Consider the following 15,387-nt stretch of genomic DNA (forward strand, 5'->3'; position numbering starts at 1 on the left):
TTAGCTACTTGAATGTCTTAGAGTAATAAACTCTATCACAGAAATACTTACATAAACTAATTGTAGCATAAATATTAATTAGTATTATTCGGGATATGAAAGACCAAAACACTCTATAATAGATCTATTTCTCCATGTATTTTATGGTACTTCATGTTGTTTCTTTTCTTTCTTGACTTAAGCTCATATTTCATTGACCAATTAGGCTTGTTTTTCATTTGTATCTCTCTTTGTTCTCACATTTTAAATAGAAACTTCTGGGGAGTCAGGGTCTTGCTCTGTTCCCCAGTCTGGACTGCAGTGGCATGATCTTGGTTCACTACAGTCTCCACCTCTCAGGCTCAAGTGATCCTCCCACATCAGCCTCCTGAGCAGCTGGGATACAGGCACAGACCATCATGCCTGACTCCTTTTTGTATTTCTGTGTAGAGATGTATTCCCATTATGTTGCCCAGGCTGGTCTCAAACTCCTGAACTCAAGCAATCCACTCACCTTGGCCTTGCAAAGGGCTAGGATTACAGATATGAGCCACCATGTCTGGGCAACATTGGGGTTTATTTAAAGGAATTGATTAGGGCGGGGTGTGCTAGTGCACACTGGTTATCTCAACAGTTTGGGAGGCAGAAGTGGAAGCTTTGCTTGAGCCTAGGAGGTTGAGACCAGCCTGGGCAGTATAATGAGGCCTTGTCTCTACAAAACTACCAATAAATACATTAGTCTGGCATGATGATATGCACCTGTAGTTCCAGCTATTCAGGAAGTTGAGGTGGGAAGATTGCCTGAGGTCAGGAGGTTGAGACCACAGTGAGTCATAATCATGCCACTGCATTCTAGCCCTGGGTTGACAGAATGAGTCCCAGTTTCATAAAAAGAGAATGATAAGAATCTCTTGATGCAACTCATTATAATTTTTTAAATGGAAACTAACTCTTGATATTTCCTTAGAAGTGTGTCCCCAAGTATGTGTCACAGCCTTTACCTGGACCTTCCCATGAAAAAGGCAATGGAATAGTCAATGGAAAAGGAAAAGGAGAAGGTGAGAACTGGATTTTGTTTTAAAAGTCATTTAATGGAATGTTTCTTTTAGAATATGAGCACTAATATAGTCTACTAGCTAAAGAAAATGTCCTATTAACTATAATAAGTAAAGGAGAATTAAAATGGTGATAACCAAGGGTCAGCTATTGATTCTATTGGAAGCACCACTGAAAGAGCTGAGTTCTGAGTTCCATTTTAAGATACTCTAAAAACTGGGGTAAGTCAGGAGAGAAGGAGGAGGAAATGAATAAAAGAGAAAGAAAGAATGAAGAGGGCAGAGTGTACACGGAATAAATTTTAAAAAGCATATGCAGGTATATGTAATGGAAGGTGGTAAAGTCAAATTGATCTGTAGAAGAAGGAAGAACAGGGTGTTAGAAATAGGAAACAAGATAAAGTGAGCTTCCAGTACGAAAATGTGTCAGCAAATTAGAGTAACATTTTCCTACTCTTGCTGTCATCCTCACTACTGGGGAGGCATTAAGGATTGAAGTACTTTACCAGACAGTAAAAGTACTGTCTTTTACTACCATAAAAGTAGTTTTATCTACCATAGATGAATATCTACCATAAATGTTTTATCTACCATAGATGAATATCACCATAAATGGTCAGCCATGTATGGCTATAATTTAGTTTTATAGAAAATGGTGTAAATTCATGGGATAGTATCATATAGGCCAAATTAACATAGTTCAAAAGAATAGTGTTGGGTGATTTATGGAGAAGACATTAAGTAGAGATGGTATTGCCTGATTAAAAGTTCATTAGAAACATTATGGCTTATAATGTAGTATTAAATTCAGGGACATAGTAGGGAAGAAATTGACACTAGGCCAAACAGGGCAATTAGGGTAAACCAATATGCAAGCACATCAGTGTAGAAAAGGGCATTCAAATTGTCATGAATTAGTTGAAGAGCTTCTGGAAAGTGCACATTCTGATTCAGCAGGTATCAGATTCTGCATTTCTCATGAGTACTCAGGTGATGTTGGTGCTGGTCCTTGGACATAGCCCTGAATAACAAGGGAATAGCTTTCCTTTAGAGAAATCTGGAAAAAGAACCATTGGAGAGCAATATTAAAAATAACAGAATCCAGGGAAAGCATTAATTTCCTTTTATTTCTGAGCATGACTCTAGCCACAGGGGAAGGAGAATGAGATGAGAAGAGAGATTACAGGTGTATACTACTCCTGAACACAGATGACAACAGTGGTCACAATGATCGATAAAAAGCAGCTAGGAAGGGAAGCATCAGGATGACAGATCTAAAAATCACTTTTTCAAAGGAAGAGGGATTGTGAAAGGACAAGGAGGGAGGAACGAAGGATATTTGCTTGGTTCTTGGGAGTTAAAGCCAAGTAAACTTGAGATGAGTCACTTCCAGTTGCTTTGGCGTATAGCCACTCTCACAAGAGAGGTTATTGTTGTGGAGAGTACTGGAGGCAGGAGGGAGTGCTAGACTTGGGGTAAACTGCAGCAGCCCATTTCACTTCATAACTGTCAGGCCTCAGAGAGAGAAGTTTCACTGACATGAGCGAATAAGATGTGATTACGTTGCATATAGATGCTTTGGCTAATTTTTTTTTGAGACAGCCAGTTATTTGATATGATAGCTGTTTCATAAATGTCCTTTACAATGTAAGATAATATACCAAACTTAGTTAATTTTAGATGCAATCATATTATAAAATTCATTCTGTGAATACCAAATTTCTCATTTTCAATAAATACTGCACTGATTTTGCAATATAAAAGTGTATTCATATCCAGCAAGTCTGTGGTATTTCAGTGTTTTCTTTTTTGATAAATATTTTGATATTGGAAACTGATTCTACATGGTTTATGTGATGGTTTTATGGACCGCCTTATGAGTGGATCAAAGAGCTGTAATTTAAGGGCAAACTAGGGGGTAGGAGAAATGTAAGTGCTGCAGTAGCCCATGTGGTCATGGGAAAAATGAATATTTTATTTAGCTGTGATTTCATAAGTGTGTATCCCAGCTGATCAATTTAGAACACTGTCTTTGATGAGAGGTGAATTGCACGTTCACCTGAACTGTCATCTCAACTGTGTATTTCCTCAGCGACAGGACATGGGGAATTTATCTGTGGTGTGCTGGCAGCAATGCTTCTGATGTGTTGAGTGAAAATACTCTGTACCTTCACCCTCAGCCTTGACATTGATACCCTCAGGTTTGATTGCCTCATCTGTTTAATGGTCTCTTTTCTCCTCATCAGCCCACGTGTTTACAGTGATATCCAGGCTTTTCTGTTTTAGGTACAGGCATTTGAAACATAATGTCACTATTGAAATGTAAACTGAGTTTTAGGAATCCTATATTCCTATTTTCCTCATTATATTTCTGTCATGTTGCTGTCCTAGGCAAGGAAAAGAAGAAGCCAAGAATTACCCTCAAAACTTTAAGTAATTATATACAAATCTTTGGTCTATATTTAAGGCTTCACATGTGAATTCTGAAGGTATTCATGCGTTGAGGGAAGATCATCTCAGTTTAATGAAGGCAGTTTTTAATTTAATGTATATTCATTAAATTGCTTTTTGAACATTTTGTCTCTAGTACACAGACACACACTATAATGTCATGGGTATTTGACCTTAATGTGTTCATGCACAAACTTAGTTATTCAAATATTTTCTTATCCCTCAAGAATCTGTTCACAGGAAGTGGTGGATAACACATCCTACAGTTTGGATGCAATTCTTTCATCTTTTTGACTTGTTTTGTGATGAACTGCTTTTAATGGATGATTCATGTTTTCAGTTTTAGGAGAAACACAGAAAAAGATGAGAAGCAAGTAAACAGGAACTCTATGATCAGTAGTAGACTATTATAGTACATTCTCAATAGTACTATGTTTTTCTCCAGTTATAGAATTTACTTGAATGATGTACAATTAATCAATTATTATTATTATAGGAGATGGGGTCTCTTTATGTTGCCTTGGCTAGAATACCGTGTCTATTCATTGGTGCATTCATAGCTCACTGTAGCCTTGAACTCCTGGGCTCAAGCAGTCCTCCTATAGTAGCTGGGACTACAATTTTGTGTGGTTACATCTGACCTGATACACAATTATTTATTTATTTATTTTTGATACAGGGTCTCCTTCTGTTGCCGGTACTGGGGTACAGTGGCACCATCTTGGTTAACTGCAACTTCTGCTTCTTGGCCTTAAGTGATCCTTTCACCTTTTACCTTAGCCTCCCAAGTAGCTGGGACTACAAGCATGTACCACCACACTTGGTTAATTTTCTTTTGAAGGTTTTGTTGTTGTTGTTGTTTGTTTCTTTGTTTCTTTGTTTGTTTAATAGATGAGGTCTCACTCTATTGCCCAGGCTGGTCTGGAACTTCTGGGCTCAAGTGATCCTCCTGCCTCAGCCTCCCAAAATGCTGGGATTTACAAGTGTGAGCCGCTGCACCTGACCTGAACAATTATTATAAAAAGGAATTAAGCCCACTTCCGTTGCAGAAAATTGACCACCTTTTCGTTTTTTTCTAGAAACATTCATATTGTAGAACATATTGTCGATCACCCAAATTTTCTATTTTTTCTTCAGTTAAAATAGGATTGCTGCTTATTTCACATTATTTTCTGACATTATCATTTCATTTATTCCTTTTATGGCTTTATTCGATTGGATAGATATAGAAATATAAGACTTTCCAAGTCAAATATCAAGGGAAAAAAAGAAAAGGAAAACAGATTAGGGAAAGCTATTCTGTGAAATAACCACCTGATTACAGTTACATATATCATATCAACTTCATAAAAATCTTACACAATGCATTTGTGTCAAGGTTCCCCAAGACCACCCCCAGGTTTGGTGGTTCACTAGAAAGACTCACAGGACTCAGGAAATAATCATACTCAGATCTTTACTTGATTACAAGAAAGGGGACAAGCAGAATTAGTAGAGGAAAAATGTGCACGTGTCAAGTCTGGAGGAAACCAGGCACAAGCTTCCAGGAGTTCTCTCCTGTGGAGTTCCCAGGATCTGCTTCATTCTCCCAGGCTCACATTTTGACAACATTTGTGCAGTGATATCTACCAGTACCAGAGTCTCATTAGAGACTAAGTACCCAAGTGTTTCTATGGAGGTTACTCTCCCCGACATGTACCCCAAATCCAGACTCCTAGAAGGAAAGCAGCTGTTCAGAGTAACCACACTGTTTCTATAAACACTTTAGACACAGTGAACCACTCTCCTTAGGGAATGGTGGAAACCCTTCTAGGCTCAAACGATTCTCCTGCCTCAGCCCCCCGAGTAGCTGAAATTAGAGGTGCCCACCATCATGCCCAGCTAATTTTTGTATTTTTAGTAGAAAAGAGGTTTTGCCATATTGGCCAGACTGGACTTGAATTCATTTCCTCAGGCTGGTCTTGAACTCTTGACCTCATGTGATCCCCTACCTTTGCCTCCCAAAGTGCTGAGATTACAGGCATGAGCCACTGAGCCCAGTTGAGAATATCTTGTTAAAATCAGTAACTTTATTTCTTAGAGCAGTTTTAGGTTCACAGCAAAATTGAGAGGAAGGTACAGAGATTTCTCATATATTCCGTGCCTCCCCCATGCATAGCCTCCCCCATGATTAGTATTTTCCACCAGAGTGGTACATTTGTTATGACTGATGAACTTACATTGACACATTATAATACATTCTAATCACTCAAAGTTCATAGTTTACATCACGCTTCACTCTTGATGCTGTACATTCTGTGAACTTGGATAACTGTATAATAAATGATATGACATGTATCTATTACTGTAATATTATCGACAGAACAGTTTCACTACCCTAAAAGTTCTCTATACTATGCTTGTTCATCTCTCACTTTCTCCCTAGCAACTCCTGGCAACCATTGATCTTTATCTTCATAGTTTTATTATTTTCAGAAGAGTACAGTGGATATCTTTTTGAATAGTTAAAAAATTAAAGATCCTTGGTAATTGAACGTAGTCATTTAAGATGTTCCTTGTCCTTTGTGTTTTCCTTTTGCTTCTTTATCACTGTAAAGAATGATATATGCTGATGAGATGTGCTTTACATACTCAGAAAACATGATTTGTATAGATGTTTGGGACATAATAGAAAGGGTTGAGGGAAAGGACACCATGCCGTGCCACACGGCACAAACTGGAGTATCTTGCTCTATGATAGAGATAGACTCCTTCGCAATGGAACGGGACAAGCGCAAGGGGTTGGACTTTATAAAAGTGGAATCACTAAGTCTGTCATACTTACCTTCGGTTGGAATTAAGACCAGGCAGTGAATGCTATAGGTAAATACATGTGTTCCTTTGAGGGATGAGGTTGACAACAGCCTGCATTATGATGACATGACTCATCTACAACTAGATTCTCTCATGAGGGATGGTAAGGGAGTTTTGCTTGATGTGAGGTGAAAAAGAATTTTTTTCTCCTACTTGGGAGAAGGGAAGCATTGGAATATTCTAGTAGTAAAAGGGCATTGATAGTTTTCTTTCTATATATTTTTCACATCAGATAATACTGCCCAGCAGCCTGCCACACCTCCCCAGTGTTTCTTAAGCTTCTCTCTGAATGTGGATAAGCTCTTAAAGGAGTGATGTTTCCAGTGGTTCTTTCTGTGGGAGGTAAAATGGCAGGTGAATTTGGGCTTTTTTATACATAGGACAGAACAAATAGCTACAACTAAGGAAACCACCCAGCACCTTCTCCAGAAGAGTATTAGCCAGAGTAACACACCGATCTCTCTTCAGCTCTTCTCCACTGGTAGCTGGAAGGTCTTTGCAAGGATTCTTGTTTCTGGTCTGATTCCTGTGTTTTGCTGGCTTCTGGTGATATAGGGTGTTTTATCCTAAACTGAACAGTTTGAACTGAAGAGCTAGAGAGGCTGTGTTGTGTTATAACAAAATAAGTGCAGTAGTTCCCCCTTAACTGTGGGAGATACATTCCAAGACCCCCAGTGGATGCATTGAACCGTGAGTAGTACTGAATCACAAACTGGTTTTTGCTATACATACATATGGATAATAAAGTTTCATTTATAAATTAAACCTGATTGTGTCTGCAGATAAGGTGTGAGAATTGAATGGTGTCATCAGCAGGCATGATTTTTGCTTGTTGGGGGAAAACCTCTCCACAGTTTTTGTCACAGAAGCCTTCTTTGTAGATGACTGTTGCTGTGGCGTGAGGGCAGAGAAAACCCTGTCAAGTATTTCTTTCCTCTCATATAGTGGATAACGGGTACTACTGTATACTCTGTTTTAACAGCCTCTCATATTTTGGTTCAGAAATCATGCTCTTTGACACTATTGACTGATCACACCTGTTCTAACAATACCATTTTTACTCCCTCTCATGAGGTGTGGCTGGGATGACTTGTATACTGCAGGTTACATGTAGATACCAAATTTTATAAATTTATTCTTTTTTGCATCTAATAAATACAAAGGGAAGAGATCTTACTGCATTAATTACCTACCAATAGGTATAATTAATGTTAATTCTAATAAGGTCCCAGGCATGCTCCCAAAGGAATGCTTTGTAACAAAGCATCAGTCTTATGCTTTAAAAAAAAAAATGAAACCAAAACAAAAACAACAACAACAAAAACAGCATCTAAAGCATACACATAAGTGTGCACATTTTTTCCTGAAGGTAGAGTCTTACTATGTTTCCCTAGCTGGTCTCAAATTTCTGGGTTCCTCAAGTGATCCTCCTCCCTCATCCTCCCACATAGTTTAGAGTACAGGCGTGCGTTGTTGTGCACTCTTATCCTTTTAATATTCTGTACATTTATTATTGAATTAAAATGCATTTTTCCTTTTTCTTTAATAGATGTTGGAAGTTCTGATGAATCTGCAGTCAGGTAGGATTTTATAGATGTAAACATATATGTTAACTAAGGAAATAGAGGTGGAAGAAACTAATATCTGTTGAGCGTTGTACTCTGGGCTAGACATCCTACTATGTTCTGTGCATTTATCATCTCATAAAGCCATCACAACATCTGTGTTCCTATAACCTACTATTTATTCAATAAACAACTATGGATTAGTGCAGTGGATTCATTGCCTCATGATCCCATAGTTAACAAAGTAGCTGGCCCACAACTTGACCGTCAACCTGCCTGCCTTTCAAATCCCTTTTCTTGCTCCTCAGCATAGATTGATAGACATCTGTGCAGTCATTGGATCAAGATATAGGTCTGAATCAGTTTAATCAGATTTATTAATTTAATTAATGCCTAAATTAATGAGAGTTTAAATACCTTAAACTCTCATTGAAGGTTATTGTTAGAATGTGGTTAGTCCAAGAATTTGTCCTAATGAATTTGACAATTTCCCTGGTAACAGGTATCTTATTTTTACCATCAAAGTCTTTAGGGCAGAACTTACTTAGCTTTGGCCATAGGACTGGAAGTTTTACAAAAGTAAGTTTAGGCAAGTCTTAGAGAGAAATGATTTGACTTCTCAGTTTGGGTTTCCATTTGGGCAAGTATTTCTGTTTACTTCCAGAATACTTTTTTTAGTCTTGTTTCTTTTTCCACTTTTCTATAATCTTGTCTTGATTTTTAAAACTTTCTTCTCTGCTTTTCTTTGTGTTTGTTTTGTTCTATTATATATTTTCAAATTCTGCTGGTTATGTATTCCCGGTTTTCCTATAGACGGAATCAAGAGGACATAGAATTACAGAATGTTAAGGAATGTTAGAATTAATTAAAATAATTTCTAGTTTTTTTTTTTTTTACCTGTGTTGAATATTTGGTCAAGTGGTTCTCTAGATAGATAATGTGAGTCTCAAAGAGATTAGTAGACTTTTTTTAAGACATAGGAATTGGCAGAAATGAGATTTTAACTCATTTAAAGCCCAGTTCACTTCCTTCTTTTTCTATCCTATTGGCATGTGTTTTAATAATACAAATGGGAGTGAGTCTGGTGCACACAGTGGATAGAATGAGAATGAAATTAGCTGGTGGACCCAACGGAAGTAGATAGTAATGGAATGAGCAGGGGAAAGCCACGTTTGAAGAGAAACAACACTGGATTGTATAGGAGTATAGACTCTTCAATAAGAGCTCAAAACATTGGTTTTCATGACAAGTTTGGTAAAGATAAATTATAAAGATGAAAGACACAAGATGCTGGGAATTATCTACAAAGGCACATTAAAATAGAAGGTTTAAGGGAGCTCTATCAATCTTGCTGCTTTTTTTTTTTTTTTTAATCAAGGCATGTCAAACTTGAAGGTTTTTTCCTGAAACATGCTAAAACATTTTGAGACACTAGGAGGAGTGTCTACAGCAGATAGATGTGGTATCATCTGCTTCCATTCTGACTTACAGCGGGGTAGCTTAGAGACCCTGGAGTACTAAGAGGCTGGAGACTGCTGAACTACATAGATCTGTGGTACAGGACAGGTGCCTCCTCACCTCTGCCTCTGTTCCCAATTCACTGATGTCCTTCCCATGTCCATGTAGGCTGGACAAGAGCATGATTGTCTGGTAAATCAGTCATGGAGTTCAGTTGGGTAGTTGGCAGTATGTCTGTGATGGGGGAAGGTGATGGAGACTCCAGTTAGTTTGTTTTTTAGGAGCAGGAATATAGAGATCTCCTACTCCTGGTCATTTGAGGCCATCCTTTCTGGAATCTGTGCTTTCATAGACTGAAGAGTTGAACATTGGAGACTTCTGTGGAGCCCTGCAGTAGTGGAATCTGGAAGTGGGAGCCCATAGGAAGAAAGATATTTAGATAATACTTAGGGAAATAGAGGTATAACTACCAGGACTCTGTTTCTCCTGCAGTCTCGCTCCTTGGACGTCTGAGTATCTACGAAAATTTTTAAGGGCTTGTTAGCTTATGTGGACCTGAATAAGATAGTACATATAGAGTGAAAATAATGGGATTTTATAATTGTTAATGTTTTCATCTTTCTGGGAAAAATATTCTCAATAAGAACATACACCTTTGTTATTTGACTTTTGTATATTTAGCTTTCATACATTTCAAATATTGCAGGGGATTCCCTATACTGATTTAGGGCAAAGGACAGCAATAGGACCTTCCTCAGTGGGTTCCATGCTGAGGAATCAAGACTGCCATTTTGAAGTGAAGCAGATTAGTCTTTTAAGGAGAGATAGGTCAAGGAAAAGAGACAGTGGATCTTTCTAGCTTGTTTTAAGTCATCAGTTTTCTTCCAGTTTAGGTAACAACATTTATGTCATCCATTAATTGAATTTTAAGCTCAGCTTCAGGACAGATAATTTGTGCGTGTAAATTACTGTCAGGCTCTGCCAATATATTGACTGTCACTATTTGTTATAAAGCTCAAGGTCAGTTTTCATTGAATATTTTATAGATTTAGACAGATGGAGGCAGAAATAGGTAATTAAAATCTATTTTTAGAACAGAGACCATATTTTAATTGCATCAAGAATCATTATTTAATATATGGATCACCGACCTTTCCCCAGATTATGTCTTTTGTTTAAGAGGGAAGCTGGATATAAACTGGCAGTTATAAAAATTGTAAAGAAATCAACTTGCCCATTTTCATTGTGTGTTTTTGGTCTCAAGCATTTTCCATGAACTGCGTGTGGATTCATTGCCTACATCGGATGACGAAGACTTGAGTGTTGCTCCTAAGGTAAAGTGGTCTCTTGTAAAATTAATTTTCTCACTCTGAATCTAGTTTTGCACAGTATTTACTTTTCAAGTTTAGCAGTGGTTTACCTGTCATTGTTTCACGGTGATAATAGAAAGTTGGTCAGAGAAAAACATACATATGGCTAGTTGATTCAAAAAATTTGTTTAACTTTGGTAACTAACAAAAATAGACAAGTACTGTGACCGGGTAGGAGCTGTGAACTGGAAAATAATAGTGACAGGAAAGTTGCATTAGTAAATGCTTTCCCCAATAGAAGAAATATGAAATTTGGTTAAGGTTTATTTGAATAAATAGTAACACTTTGACTTTTAAATCATATGATTGTGACTTTCAGACTTTCATACTATTTATGCCTCTATAAATCTTCAGTGATCAAATGATTTGCAGTAATCATGGAGCCCCTCTGGTACCTTTTAGTTGTGAAAATGTCCAGCACATAGCATAGAGCTTTTTCTTCTTGGAAACTTATTATTGTGGTATCACATAGTTTCTACGAGAGATTGTTTCTCTACCTATATTATTGATTCTGTAGTGAGACTAAAATAATATTAAAAATTGTAGGAAAATTGCTGAGTGTGGTGGTGTGTACCTGTGGTTTCTGCTGCTTGGGAGTTTGAGGCAGGAACATTGCTTGAGCCCAGGAGTTTGAGAACAGCCTGGGCAACATAACAAGACTGTATCTGATTTAAAAATATAAATTGTGTAATGTAGAAATTTAAATTTATGTTCTCAAGCTTTGTATCACAAAGGGATTTTTTTGTTTTACGAGTTTCCATGAAGAGTTTATATAAAACATTTCATCTAATTTCATCTAATTGAATAACATGTATTTTGCTGCAAATAACCAGTTCTAGAAGCAGAGACTCTTAATACCAATATAGTAAGACTTTAACATCATAATTTTATCATCGTAGTTTTTAAAAAATATTTACTTGGCTGCGTTCAGTGGCTCATGCCTGCAATCTCAGCACTTTGGGAGGCTGAGGTGGGTAGATCACCTGAGGTCGGGACTTCAAGATCAGTCTGGCCAACGTGGTGAAACCTTGTCTCTAAATAAAAACACACAGAAAAATTAGCTGGGCATGATGGCACATGCCGGTGTTCCCAGCTGCTCAGGAGACCGAGGCAGGAGAATCACTTGAATGCAGGAGGCGGACGTTGCAGTGAAACAAGATCACACCATTGCACTCCAGCCTGGGTGACGGAGCTTGACTACATCTTAAAAAAATAAAATTAAGTAAGATAAAATAAAATAAAATAAAATAACCACTCAAAGTCCTTATAAATAATCATTGGAAGCTCCTGCATACCATGAGCTCCTGGAGGTCAATAAACATACTTGTGTGTATCCTGGAGGGCCTAAAATACAGTCTTCTATGTAAGAAGCATTTTAATTATTGTTTTTTTAGATGGGGTTTCACTCTGGCCCCCAGGCTGGAGGGCACTGGTGAGATCTTGGCTCACTGCGATCTCTCTTTCCTGGGCTCAGGTGATCCTCACACCTCAGACATCCAAGTAGTTGAAATTATAGACCTATGTCACGATAGACCTGTGTCACCATGCTTGGCTGAGTTTTCAAGAGACAGGGTTTTGCCTTGTTGCCCAGGCTGGTCTTTAACCATTGGGCTCAAGTGTTCTGCCCGCCTCCTCCTCTCATAGTGCTGACGTTACGGATTGAGATGTTTAGCCTAAATATTTGTTTAGTCTGAATAAAGAGACAAGTGAATTTTTAAATAATAGAATGTTATAAGTAATATTCCTAATGTATCTAATAATTGAATATTGTATTTAAAATATTGCTTACATTTGTGTTATTGTTAATATTTAAAGTTATACAATTTTTGATGTGTTATGTTGAGGAATTATGCCATAAATAACAAGGAAATAAATTAGAAATAGGTCATCAGTAGCAAAGAGGGTTACAATATATTTTCTAGTATCATTCAACTGGAATCTTAACATTGTAATTTTAGATTAAGATTTCTTAAATGTTTTATTAGCCCCAATTCATGTTCTATTAAATATACCATTTTAAGCTATACATTACCCTTTAGAGTTCTGGTGACAAATTCTTTTTCTGGGTGGAAAGTTGATGGGAAGTTCCAGGTTTCTCTCTGTTATAATAATGTTCTTTCAGGTAGTGGTAGATGACCATATTTAGCTAATTGAAAGTTTTAGATTAATGAACTCTATCACAGAAGTACTTACAAAAAACTAATTGAAGCATAAATATTAATTAGTATTATTAGGGATATGAAAGAACAAAAGGCTCTCTTACAGATTTATTTCTCCATGTACTTTATTGCACTTCATGTTGTTTCTTTTCTTTCTTCACTTAAGCTCATATTTCATTGACCAATTAGGCTTGTTTTTCATTTGTATCTCTCTTTACTCTCACATTTTAAATACAAAATTTTGGGGGAGGCAGGGTCTTGCTCTGTTCCCCAGGCTGGAGTATAGTGGCATGATCTTGGCTCACGACAGTCTCCACCTCTCAGGCTCAAGTGATCCTCCCACATCAGCCTCCTGAGCAGCTGGGATACAGGCACAGACCATCATGCCTGACTCCTTTTTGTACTTTTGTGTACACATGTGTTCTCATTTTGTTGCCCAGGCTGGTCTCAAACTTCTGAACTCAAGCAATCCACCCACCTTGGCCTTGCAAAGGGCTGGGATTAAAGGTGTGAGCCACCATGCCTGGGCAACATTGAGGTTTATTTAAAGGAATTGATTAGAGCTCTGTGTACTGGTGCACACTGGTTATCTCAACAGTTTGGGAGGCAGAAGTGGAAGGTTTACTTGAGCCTAGGAGGTTGAGACCAGCCTGGGCAGTATAATGAGGCCTTGTCTCTACAAAAGTAACAATAAATACATTAGTCTGGCATGATGGTATGTACCTGTAGTTCCAGCTCTCAGGAAGTTGAGGTGTGAATATTGCCTGAGGTTGGGAGGTTGAGACCACAGTGAGCCATAATCATGCCACTCTATTCTAGCCCTGGGTTGACAGAATGAGATTCAGTTTCATAAAAAGAGAATGATAAGAAACTCTTGATGCAACTCATTATAATTTTGTAAATGGAAACTATTTCTTGATATTTCCTTAGCAGTGTGTCCCCAAGAAATTGTCACAGCCTTTACCTGGACCTTCCCATGAAAAAGGCAACAGAATAGTCAATGGGAAAGGAGAAGGTGAGAAGTGTATTTTATTTAAAAAGTTATTTGATGGAATGTTTCTTTTAAAACATGAGCACTAATACAGTCTACCAGCTAAAGAAAATGTCCTATTAACTATAATAAGTAAACGAGAAGTCAAATGGTGCAAACTTGTGTGTCTAACCAAGGATCAGCAGTTGATTCTATTGGGAGCACCACTAAAGGAGCTGAGTGTGAGTTCCATTTTAAGATACTTTAAGACCTGAGGCAACTCAGGAGAGAGGGAAGAGGAAATGAATAAAGAGAAAGAAAGAATGAAGACGGCAGAGTGTACATGTAATACATAAAAAAACATATGAAGGTGTATGTAATGGAGGGTAGTAAAGTCAAATTGCTCTGTAGAGGAAGGAAGAACAGGGTGTTAGAAATAGGAAAGAAGATAAAGTGAGCTTCCAGTACAAAAATGTGTCAGCGAATTAGAGTAACATTTTCCTACTCTTGCTGTCATCCTCACTACTGGGGAGGCATTAAGGATTGAGGTACTTTACCACACAGACCTGTGTTTTATCTACCATAGATGAATATCACCGTAAATGGTCAGCCATGTATGGCTATAATTTAGTTTTATAGAAAATGGTGTAAATTCATGGGATAGTATCATATAGGCCAAATTAACATCGTTGAAATGAACAGTGTTGGGTGATTTATGGAGAAGAAATTAAGTAGAGATGGTATTGCCTGATTAAAAGTTCATTAGAAACATTATGGCTTATAATGTAGTATTAAATTCAGGGACATAGTAGTGAAGAAATTGACGCTAGGCCAAACAGGACAATTAGGGTAAACCAATATGCAAGCACATCAGTGTAGTAAAGGGCATTCAAATTGTCATGAATTAGTTGAGGAGCTTCTGGAAAGTGCACATTCTGATTCAGCAGGTATGGGATTCTGTATTTCTCATGAGTACTCAGGTGATGTTAGTGCTGGTCCCTGGACATAGCCCTGAGTAACAAGGGAATAGCCTTCCTTCAGAGAAATCTGGAAAAAGAACTATTGGAGAGCAATTTAAAAAATAACAGAATCCAGGGAAAGAATTAATTTCCTTTTATTTCTGAGCATGATTCTAGCCACAGGGGAAGGAGAATGAGATGAAAAGAGAGATTACAGGTGTATACTACTCCTGAACACAGATGACAACAGTGGTCGCAATGATCCATAAAAAGCAGCTAGGAAGGGAAGCATCAGGATGGCAGATCTAAAAATCACTTTTTCAAAGGAAGAGGGATTGTGAAAGAACAAGGAGGGAGGAAAGAAAGACATTTGCTGTGTTCTTGGGAGTTAACTCCAAGTAAACTTGAGATGAGTCACTTCCAGTTGCTTTGGCATATGGCCAGTCTCACAAGAGAGGTTATTGCTGTGGAGAGTACTGGAGGCAGGAGGGAGTGCTAGACTTGGGGTAAACTGCAGCAGCTCATTTCATTTCATAACTGTCAGGCCTCAGAGAGAGAAGTTTCACTG

General features: G+C 37.8%; 1 protein-coding gene across 1 annotated transcript in view; it reads left to right on the plus strand.

Annotated features, from left to right (window-relative positions):
* The window catches only part of LOC106992403 (putative ankyrin repeat domain-containing protein 20A2), an 83,054-nt gene that overhangs the window by 25,148 nt on the left and 42,519 nt on the right, over positions 1-15,387 (plus strand). The window contains exon 9 of the mRNA XM_077949094.1: positions 13,821-13,905. Within this exon, the coding sequence (XP_077805220.1) occupies positions 13,821-13,905 (85 nt within the window). The remainder of the gene's footprint in view (positions 1-13,820; positions 13,906-15,387) is intronic.

Source organism: Macaca mulatta, chromosome 10 (genome assembly GCF_049350105.2).
Source record: "Macaca mulatta isolate MMU2019108-1 chromosome 10, T2T-MMU8v2.0, whole genome shotgun sequence".
Taxonomy (NCBI): Eukaryota; Metazoa; Chordata; class Mammalia; order Primates; family Cercopithecidae; genus Macaca; species Macaca mulatta.